General features: G+C 46.0%; 1 protein-coding gene across 1 annotated transcript; it reads right to left on the bottom strand.

Moving 5' to 3' along the window:
• Nucleotides 1-3,818: 3,818 nt before the first annotated feature.
• On the bottom strand, nt 3,819-11,008 carry LOC149333906 (toll-like receptor 2 type-2). The gene is made up of 2 exons (XM_089558832.1): nt 10,690-11,008; nt 3,819-8,453 (listed from the first exon to the last, which is right to left on the bottom strand). Exon 2 carries the CDS (start codon nt 8,445-8,447, stop codon nt 6,162-6,164), a length of 2,286 nt encoding a protein of 761 aa, XP_089414958.1. The 5' UTR covers nt 8,448-8,453; nt 10,690-11,008; the 3' UTR covers nt 3,819-6,161.
• Nucleotides 11,009-11,579: the final 571 nt, after the last annotated feature.

Here is an 11,579-nt window from a genome sequence, read left to right as displayed (position 1 = left end):
ACACAGCAAAGAGACACGACAGAAGGCTGACAACTGATGTTTATTTGTGCGCACAGAATACGTAGTCGAAATAGTTTGGTTTGGTTTACTCGGGTTTAACGTCCCAAAGAAACTCAGGCTATGAGGGACGCCGTACTGAAGGGCTCCGGAAATTTCGTCCACCTGGGGTTCCTTAACGTGCACCGACATCGCGCAGTATACGGGCCTCTATTAAGGCGGAAGCCTTTAATGTCTCATCGTTGTAAGCAGCAGTTGTCGACAGAAAATGTCACGCTCTTCAATTGGTGGAAACGGTCGTGACGTCACAGTGCGCGAATTTCAAACGGGGCCAATTGTACTTTGGCTAGTAACCATGCAACCAATTGAAGGGATTGTAGAGTGATGCTCCAAGTAAGTGGGACTGAGCTTAGTTAATTGCTTAATTACCCAATTAGCCTAATTAGCTTTACTAGTCAGGCCATATAAATAAATAAAACCGATTAAGAAATTGGTCGAGCTCAGGAATCGAACCCCGGTCTTCGGCGTGAGAGACGAGCATCTATCCACTCCGCCATGCCAGCTCGATGGTCTGGAATGAACAAAGGCGCGTCTAGTGAATACGGTGTCTTCACTCACTCTCATCCTCCTCCATTCCCTTCCGGCGAGGTTTAGGTGTCCACCGACAAATGAGAGACAGATACATTTCCTTTCCTCAAAAACCAATTTACCGACGAGCGAGGCGTAGAACCGAATGGGCGATGGCGTTCTATGGACTCCTTGGCAGCGTTGCAAGACGCTGTCGCGTTCCACTCTTAGGGGCGAAGCTTAACATCTTAACCACACATCAGTGACCACACTTTAGGTCAAAAAAGTGCCCCCCCCCCCCAACCCTGAATTTTGTGACACAGTTACTGCGTAATTTCCTTTCCTCAAATACAATTTTCATTTCCTTCATTACGGCTCCTCTTTATCTATCTTCTTTCACTCCACCTCCCTTTCTCTACGGTGCGGTTCAGGTGTCCACCGAGATGACAGAGAATTACTGCGCCATTTCCTTTCCTCAAAAAGCGTTGCGTTCAAAGGTCAAGGCATCGCGCCGAACGGGTGGTGGCGTTCCGTGGACTCCCTGGCAGCGCTACAACGCGCTGTCGCGTTCCACTCCCAAAGGCGAAGCTTAAGCGTCATTAATTAGCAGTTTATTAGTATTCAGGCATTAATCAGTAATTAACCATTAATTAGTGATTTGTCATCACTTAGTAATTAGTACTCAATTACATGTGACGCCACCAGTGCCACAGAAACAGCGAAGGTGGTGCGGAAAACGCTTCCGCCTCTACCCACTTTAGACAGTCAAAGTGCCCCCTGAATTTTTATTTCGCCTTCATCAAATTTCGTCTTTCGGGTCAGCAGCGCCGTAACCAATGAGCCACCGCGGCGGGGCATATATAGTCGAAAAGGCGGAGGTAAAGGAGAGGAGAAAAGAAAATAATAACATTGCGTAGTCGCGATGAAACTGAAGTGGTCAGCGTCACCGGATAAAATCGAATAAGGACAAAACACGTGTAAAACACGCGAGATATAAAACGTTTATACAGATGAATTATTAGAAGTGATAAAACAAAACAAAAACTGAAGCAATAAAACACGAGGATAACAATACGGCGAAGAAATAATTAAAAAAAAAAATAAAAAAAAGCGGGGCGCAACAAGAACCATCCTCTGTCATAAAGTGGAGCGGTAAAATTTATAAAACTGTCCAAATAATCTTGTTTTTTCACTTTCGATGAGGACTACGGATGTGGTACTGACGCAGGATTCCCTGTTGTAGTCTGTCGCAATAGCTTCCAGTACTTCACGTGTTAACCGCTCGGTCGTTTTGGCCAAGAGCGTAGACTCGCGTAGCAGTGACACATCCGGTTGGTTGGCAACGCTTGCAGTGGTGGGCCAAATGTCCGTCGAGGCATTGCTGTCGAATCTTGCGTGCTCCATCGCCTGTTTGTTGTTGCACCTACGTGTATGTCCTGTGTACAAAGAACGCAAAGTCAGTCTGTCACTGGCTGAACCACATCAGCAACCAGAATGTAGTGGTTTTTGCAGGGAACAGCAAAAGCAATCTTTTGTGACTTCCGGAGAAAGAATGGGTTAAAGCCTCAAATTGCCCTGCGGTGTAGGTAAGAGTGCTGGACTATCCGCTGCCTCATTGTCAGGTTATACGAGCACTCAAAAAGTTTGCAGGGGAAGAAACCAGTGCAAAAGTGGCAAGCACTACAAGAGACAGCCAGAAACGAAAAATGTATACCGACTTCGCCGCGGCGGCTAAGTGGTCATGGTGCACGACTGCTGACCCCAAAGATGCGGTTTCAGTCCCAGCGGGGTCGGTCGCTTTTTGATGCAGGCGAAATGTAGATGCCCGTGCACTGTGCGATGCCAGCCAACGTTGAAGAACCACGGGAGTTGGAAGTATCCTGAGCCCTCCACTACAGCCTCCATCATAGCCTGAGCCGCTATGGGACGTTACACTCCATAAAACAAGAACCATTAAAGGTTGAATAGCTGGAGAGTTCCACAGGAATACTTCATCACTAACAAATGAGCAATTTGCATTTTCACACAGTCAAGAGGGTTGTCCACTGGTCAGATTTGGTTTTAGAACAGGCAGCAGGTGAATGAGAAAGAAAAACCAAACAAATTTCTGGCACGCACAGGGTTTTCCAGTGGTAGAGGGCGCTTCCCATTCGCACATAAAGTGCATGTTACTCAGGAGACGAGCTGCAAAGCATGATTATTGAGTTAGACAGGCAGAGCGGACCGGTGGGTATGCCGATAACCAAAATGATGTTTACCAGTCTCCGAAGGCAACAGAAATTAGTGGTAGTGAAGTGCTGTAATTGGTAAGGAAATACGTCTACATAGGGCAGGTAGTGACCGCAGATCTGGATCACGAGACTGAGATAATTAGAACAAGATTAGGCATGAGTGCATATGGCAGATCCGCTAAGACCATGAATGGCAGTTTATCACTATCAATAAAGAGGAAACTATACAATGGCTCTATCTTACCGGTACTCACGTATGAGGGCCAAACGTGGAGGCGAACGAAAAGGATTCAGGTAAAGTTAATTAAACGCAGCGAGCTATAGAAAGAAAAATGGCATGCGTAACGTTAAGAGACCGAAAACGGCCAGAATGGAGGAGGTAACAAAGTTGGTTTAATGACGTCTTGGTCGAAATTAAGAGGAAGAAATGGGTTTTAAAGGGGCATGTAAGAGAAACGGAGTGCATTCCAAGAGAAGGCAAGCGTAGCATTGGGCGGCAGGAAGTTATGTAGGCGGATGAGATTAAAAAGTTTGAATAGAGAGGGTAGCCGCCGCTGGCAAAGGACAGGGTTGGCTGGGGGAATATAGAGGAATTCTTTTTCCTGCAGTGGACGTAGTCAGGCTGCTGATGATGATTTCAGTGAACGCTTCAGATCACGCTTTCGAAGCGGGCATGACCCCCAAGCTATAATCGTTCCAATAATGTCATTAATTATATTTTCCAGCTCATTGCAGAAATGAGCCACGATAAGACTGTAGTTTCAATCTACAGGGCAAACATTTCTCAAACTGTTGTACGTGCGCAACACGAGAACTTCTTTTACGGCCGTTTCTCCAAGCACTTACCGACAGCCGGAAAGACACCAGTGTGTTGTTCTCACACGACTGGAGTAAAAGCCACGAGTTCCAATTATCTGCTGTTATTGTTCGCAGTTAAGCCATTGCAGCTTAAAAAAGGAAACCAGCTCAAAAAATATTAATAAAGAAAAAGGCATCGTGAATGCCATAGTCTAGGAACTCCTTTATTACTCCACGGGGTATACAACAGATTTTAACACAAAATTGTCAACTGTCTGGCTTTAGAACAGCTTTACAAAAGTAACACAGCCCCGATTTGACAGAAGTCTTTCGCCCTTTCTCTTCAACACATACAAAGAAGCAGGTCTGTGATTGCATACTTATGTGAAGACAAGAACAGATGGCAATGTACGCAGTCTGCCTGAAACATGTACAATAAGATCATAAAAAGTACGAATGCATATCTAAAAATGAGTTTGGCAGTCAAGTTATCGAAGATGATGAACGAAAGCAGCACGTAACGAATATGATGGCAAGCTAGTGCTGCAGCACATACCACAAAGAAATACAGTTTCAGTACATTGCATGCCACGTGCAAAATATCTAGGCAGTGACTGGTGACAAAATGACATCAAACACAGGAAAACTTCTACAACAGGCGGAAAGATGCACCAGAACACAACGTACATTTCCAGAATCCGCACATGTGCTGAAGGAAAAAAGTCCACAACTAGTATGGCAGAAATGAAAGAACCACCCTTCCGTCCGGTTCATCATGACGAGCCCGGCTGTCCATCGGCGGAGAAACAACTTCATGGGCGGTCTCATCGCACCTAATTGCCTCATTGCACGCCGTCGGTAAAACCCTGACGTTATAAACAGCATTCCCAAGACCCGTATTTCCTACACAACGAATCCACTTCGAGCAAAGGTATGCACAAATGAAATGAAGTTGAGTGCGCAACCCCTTTTCGGGTTTGGTTGCGCGCCGGAAATCTCAGAGTCTCTGTTTTTCGTAAATAAATTTTTTCGCTTTTTTTTTTGGGGGGGGGGGGAGCGGTGGCGGTGATCCATTAAATAGCGGGCCACCGCGAGACAGCTGAAAAGAGGATATATTGTTACATTTTTATTACCCTGCTACAGCCCTCCTTCGCAGAAAACAAAACTTCCTGATAGATTGGTCGCAATGACTCCAGAGACATCGTAACAAACTCTCTTGTCTTAGATTTCCGCAGGTGGCGTGCGTCGAGGTGTCCCGACTCACTGCTGCCAAAACTGAAAGGCAGCCCACCAGAGTAGCCATGAGGATTAATTCGGTTTTCCATTGTTTTCTAAGGTGTTCGTGATATGTTTATGCTGCCGCGTAGAGTTGTGAGGCATGTTACCTCTCGAATTTCTCAGAAAACCTTGGTATATTAGAACAGTTTTTCCTGCCGTTACTGGTGACTCCTTGAACATGCAGTCCCCGGTACTGTAGAGCGAACGATTGCTCTTGACGTGAACAATGAAAGCAAAACTGCCTCCTAAAAAAAATTCCTTAGTGCTATTAACAGGACTGTACACTGAAGCTGCCCTAAACGAATGCGCGTTTCAGTGTGCAACTGAGCAATTCATTCCATTGCGCAGTAATCATTCCTGCTTGAGCTCTATGCTAGCGCATCATTTGTGTATATTGTTTGTCTGGTAAAATCATCAGTTAATGCTATCTTACTGTCTAAATCTCAGGCATGCACTCTAACTGGCGTCAACATTGATTTCGCTGGTTATGCGAATAATTGTTTATGTCCTGTATCTTGCAGTGGTTATTGGAGCATTTTGAGCTGCACGAAGCTTTGTCTATCATTACAGGACCGGAGGATCAGACGGCCGAACGTGACGCAATATACAAACTGGCCTGCAATAACAACTAGCAAAGTGTTTCGAACATCTAAAGGGTTTTTTTTTACGAGAGTGCAGTTACAAAAACGCTTAAGCTGGTAATCAGACCTGTACCTGCAGTGCTGACGAAGAGTCGTACAAGAAGTTTTTCGAAACGCGAGAAAGGTGTTTACTGCCATACACAAAGCAAAATAGAAAGTCTGGTATCATTTAGTGCTTTCACAGCATTGACTTCTTTGTGTTGCCTTTCCTGAAGCACTATGTTGGCGTGCCCTTCACTTTCTGGTATGCATTATTTTCTGCACTCTCAGTGAAGGCAGGATGAAGGTTACGACTTAAAGTGTAAATTACTCGCGGCATGCACAGATGTGGAGCGTAACCCCCAAGCAGTTCCTAGCCGGAGATAAAATACACAGCGTAGACCATATAGAGTATACGCTAGCATATATGCTATATCTTCATTAAGCCCTTATTAAGGCACACCATTATTGGACTATAGGGAAAGCCTCTACGAAGCAATGTAGCGTCAGCAATGCGTGGATTCTGACACGAATGGTGAAAGTGTCTAGCTTTTGTTGGGAATGGCGCTAAGGCAGCAACGGTAGTATAATACAAGATTAGTACCACCAGAACAGCCTCAACCTCACGAGACCGCAATACTTGGAAGCAGGAAAGTTTCGAGCCGCATGACTACTGTTGCAGAGCAGCCTGGACCTGGAGCCAGAAAAGGTTGTTCAGGGCCTCGCTCGAACCGTCGGGCGGTAGCTGAACGTAGGTGCGGGTCTTGATGAGTTGCGTCAGCATGGAGCTCATCTCAGACTTCTCCAAGTCGTTTTTCCTTATGAACACCAAGCCATCATTGCGGTCGTTCTCGAATAACTGATGCTGCGCCAGGCTTAGCTCAAACATGCACCAGCGACTGCGGCAGAACTCCCGGCTCAGCACGAACAGCGACACGCGGCTCTGCATTATGGCCCGGCAGATGTTTTCGGTGATCGGGAGGCCCGGGATGAAGTCCCGCTCGGCCACACAGAGCCGAAACTTCATGGAAGCTTCGAGCTTTGGAAGGAGCACGTCTCGCACCCACTCGGTGTCCGAGGCGTGGTACGAGAGGAAGCCGTCCCACAGAAAGCTTCCTGTGCGCGTCTGTCTTCGATACGCTTTAATGGCTACTTTGAGGTACAGCAGGCTGTACATGCAGTACCAGCGGTTCCTGTAAACGGCGTAGCCAACCAAATAGGCGACCAAGACCGAGAGGAGCGCGGGAGCACCGTACATTCTGTAGTAGTCGGGCGGGGTGCAGTCGACCTCATTCCAGGGCGCCTCGAGAACGAGCATTTCCTCGTGCTTCTCAGGTGGTTTGCAGACAAAGCACTCGGCACACTGAGCCGGGTGCTTTTGCAGCACGGAAAGAAGGTTCTTCAGCTGGCAGCTTGAGCAGTCCCAGAGATTCCAGCTGAGGTCCACGTAGCTGACGTGGCTGATGTCACGAAACATTTCTTCGTTTATATTGGATAGCACGTTGTGCTCTAAGACAAGTGTTTTCAGTTTACCCATGCGAGAAAATAAAGGTCCCTCCCACTTAGATATTCTATTATGCGCAAGATTTAGCTCCTCGATAGGCGCATACTCCACTGCACCCATTCGTAGTTCTTGAATCTCGTTCTGAGACAGTATTAGTCGAGTCAAGGAGATCAAAGTGGAGAATACTTGCGGGCCTTCGAAGTGCACGATCTGGTTTTTGTTGAGGTTCAGAAAAGTAAGTTTCCTAAGTCCCTTCACCTTTTCTCCGTCAAAATGCCTAATCTTGTTGCCTGCCATAGAGAGGATCTTGAGGTCTTCCAGGCAGTCAAATGGAGACCCAAAAATCCTACCTATATCACAGTTGTCTAGCGCCAGTCTCTTGAGCAGCGGAAATCCACAAAAGGCGCGATTTGGTAAGGAGCTGAGGTTGGTTCCACTCAGAATTAGCCGCTGCACGCTGCTCTTCAATTCACCATCCCTGGGACAGTACTCTAAGTCGATTCCACGTGGCACATTGGTATCGGACATGTCGAGCGTATCTAGCCGCTCTAAGAAAAAGATTGCCTTTGGAATTTCGGCTAATTTTGTGCCGATAAGAGAGATATACCTGATACCTTTGTCCATAATGAAGAATGCAAGTGGATATATCTCCCTAATGGGCGTGTGGAAAAACTCGAGGCGCTCGATTTCGAGTCCGAGTTCGGGTCCGCTAAACCGAAGTAAGATTCTCTCAAAGTTGCATTTATAGAATAAAAGATGCGTTATGTGAGTGATGGCGAAAATTTTAAACATTTGCTCAGGGAATTCCTTGACTGTGTCTGCAAACGTGACGTTCAAAGACACGGTCGTGGCGGCATCATTATTCCAGAGCGTTGAATCTTCAATCTCGAAACTAGGCTTGTCCCAATAGCGGTCGTTGATGCCGTAGACGTCAAAGTTACAGCCTCCGTCGGCAAGAGTCCCATTGCAGACGGCGATAGCGACTTGCGGGGGCTTTCCAAACGTGCTTTTAAATGTCATCTGGCGAATGTATAGGAGCAGGGAGTAAATGCTTGGGCTGCCAAAATTTCTCTCATCGGACGTAATGAAAATGTCGTAGTTCCCATATGCTTTCTGAGGAAAGATATCCCATTTTCGTATCTTGACGGATCGGAGCGACATGCAGAGGGTACCACCCTGAGCAGTTTTGTTGTACGCAGGTTCGTCGGACACGAGCTCCTGTTCTATCGTCAACGTATCCGGGTCGGCAGGGATGAAAAGTTGCCGATTTGACAGCCCTACAAGAGTGGTACAAATGGCGTGGACGTATCCACTTTCAACGGTCAGGTAGCAGCGCTTTGAGCGCTGCAACAGCGCTGCGTAAGGAGCGGTGTGGGTGCAGTTCATTGACGTGCTGAGGCCACAGGCTGTTGTCAGAGCCCAAAAAAGTAAAATGGCTGTTTTCGTGCACATCTCCGTCTGAAAGAAAAGAATGTGGCCGTTGAGAAACCACTACTTGAGCTCATTTTCTTCCTAGGTTCAGTTCAACTGCTAATAAAATGACCTCTCGCGGAATGCTGTCTGCATTACTATCTCTTCCTCTGCTCACAGCTCGCAATGGGAAACTTGCGCTTAAGCACAGCATTAGGCGTACGCAGTGCCACTGGTGCTTCAGGAAAGCCCACCACCAAATTTATAGACAGGCTTTTAGAAGTATGAAGACTTCTGCGCATAGTAATATCAATCTTGGGGGACAGCAGACAACAGATGAAGCAGGTTAACTGATAAAGTGGTTAAAATCTTTTTTGACAGTCAACTTCCTAACTAAATATGAAACCTGGGCGCCTGCTTTGAATTACTTATATTGTACTGTCCGCCCTAAAAAGGGTCCAAGCAGTAGAGGGAAGTGTTTTCAGAATATCTGCGGAGCATTCTTAGTGAAGCTCAGAAGTGTGTGATCGAAGTAGAGCGACGCTTTCAAAGGCGAACAGCCTGACACAGGCCAGCTTGCGTTGCGTTTCGGCGGACACGTGCTATTTGCAATCTTTTTAGTTTCGGTTTTTAGCGCAAGACTTGACGCGGAATCCAGGGCTTTAATTTGCGAATTTTCTTTTCTTTGCTGGGAATAGAATTTTCCACACAGTTTGTAGGGTTTTCTTTAAAATGGGTGCCATAAGCAGACACTTCATTTTCGTCAAGATTACTCAGCCATTGGTCAAAATTTAATGCGCGCTTTCATGCCTGCGACGCCAAAAAATATTAGCAGATACAGATTTTGCAGGTGGAGAGTTTTAGGGAATTTAATGCTGCAGGAAAAATACGCCATATGGTGAAAGGGGCGGCCGTTTTCCACTGAGACGAAAAAAGTTCCGATGAATCGGCTGGTTAAGTTTGCAGCCACAAGTGCCTTGAACAAGAGTGAGTTGTCTAACCTCTAAGCGCGTGCTGAAAGTTGTGTTGCAACATACGATCTGCAGATCTGCGGATATCTGCAGCCGGTCCTTATGAATAGCCGTAGCAGCTAGTGTAATTTCGAAAACGTGATTACTTACGGGGGTACGGTTCAACACTTTTTTTTTAATTTTAGTCATATTGTGCCAAAAGATTTTCGCTATTGAAAAGAGCGTGTCTTTGGCGCACGCGAAGTGATCGCCCACCTGCACCCCTTCCTCCATTGAGAACCTCTCACGTGGTTTGTCACATGGACTGTCACATGGCCTGTCACGTGCCCCAGCCCACGGGGTGACGTGGCTGGGGCACGGCCTTTGTTTTGCGTGCTCACTTTTGGATAGCACGAGGCTCACTTTTGGATAGCACGGATTTTTTGGCGCGATGTGGTCAAATTTTTTTAACTGACCGTGCTAAGAGTATTCGCGTTTTCGAAACTCTAAAAAATGATGTGGCTACTTCTCACGGCCGCCTAGAAATCTGTCATTGCGACCACCCCCCTTAAAAGTAGTAGTTATACAGCTAAAGTTGAACTGAAGAGGAATCTGAACTCTTATTTTTACCGCTGTAACTCGATCTGCATGTTCCGAGCGTTCTTAGGAACTTGGAAGTACAGCTCTATGCCTGCGATTTCCGTAATGTAAATACGATTAAACGTCCCGGCTCCCACCTTTCTAAGAATGCTCGGATCGTGTACTTCGAGTTACCGCGGCGAAAAGAAGAGTTCGATTCCTCTTCAGCTCACCTTTAACTATGAGAAATTATTCAGTCAGCTTGCTAGTTAACATCAGTAACCTGTTTCCTAATGTCGGCCAATGCTGGTATTGAAATACTACAGAAACAGTCTTTTTACCTCAAAAAGCCCATTTTTAAAATTTAGCTGAGGCGAGCTTCTGTTTAAACACACGGTATTTGTCGATTATTGGTACGTGAAAAAATCACCGTTCTCAATGAATAACAGCAGCTCTTTATACCGAAAACTCAGTACCATGCTCTTGGCAATAGTAAACATGGGGTAAATGTCATTTTCATTATCATGTCCAACTAGCAAAAAATCATGCCTATAATTTGGATTTGTGGCCAGCGCCAGAAGAATATTCCGTGGGATAAATCTGATGCTTCACTGCTCTAGTTCTCTCACACGTGTGCTCAAACTATAGCATTTATGATCAACTGGAGGAACTTCAAAGTTATATAGGAGCTTTTAAAGCGCCAAGAAAGCGGCTCTTGAAGCTATCTACAACGTGAAAACTAGAAAAATACGCACCTTGCTCTTAGAGCGGACGACCCCGCGTGTCTGCTTTCGAAACACGGTGGGACAAAGCCACGGCGCAGACTGCGCACTTGGAAGAATGCTATCTGCGAACAGCGTCTTTTATCACTGCCTGCGCCTACACAGGAAGAGGAAGCGGCGTTCGAAGTGGCTCTGAACGCTCCGAATTCTAGGCAGCATTATGGCAAACAAACAGCAGCGGGGGTGAATTTGGGTGTGACAACGAGGTCGTATCACCGCCAGTGTTATCCTTAGTTCAGGACGTGTAGACGGAACACGAATCTTTGCGCGTGGCGCCGCAATAGAGAGTGGGAACTCCGTGGCTGCTTGAAAGGCCGTTGCAGCCGACCTCGGTAATGAAAAGCTCGCGCTGACCCAGTGAGCACGCAAATTTCTGCACGGAGATATTTAGCCGCTTTGATTTTGTGTACGACTTCGCTTTTCAAAGCACTCGACGACACTAATTAAAAAATGAATCAAAGCAGCTTTATTTCGCAACCTTAAATAACGAAAAAGGTGGCCGGAGAAAAAGCTAGTACACTGCAGCTTGACTGGGCTCTAACCTACCATCAGCAGTGGACGCGGCAAAAATACATTACACAGTAATAAAGCACTATAATAAATAAATAAAAAATAAATTAGATATCAAACGCGCAATGAAAAGGACATATTAATGTACACTAATGAAGCATCACTTAAGAGAATGTATGGGATAATAGAAGGAGACGCAGCTTTCATGTACACAAGTTATACATGAACAACAACTGAAAACAGACAAAAAAACATGCAACAAATGGTGTGAAAGGCAACAGTCAATCTTGTACATACACGTAGCATATATTGAGCCACACTGAAGCAGTACTGAAGCATACTGTAAAGCATAT

This window comes from Amblyomma mixtum, chromosome 8, assembly GCF_055824585.1.
Source record: "Amblyomma mixtum isolate Tamu chromosome 8, ASM5582458v1, whole genome shotgun sequence".
Taxonomy (NCBI): domain Eukaryota; kingdom Metazoa; phylum Arthropoda; class Arachnida; order Ixodida; family Ixodidae; genus Amblyomma; species Amblyomma mixtum.
The sequence above is the reverse complement of the archived record's forward strand: the minus strand, read 5'-3'. Positions and strand labels throughout refer to the sequence as shown.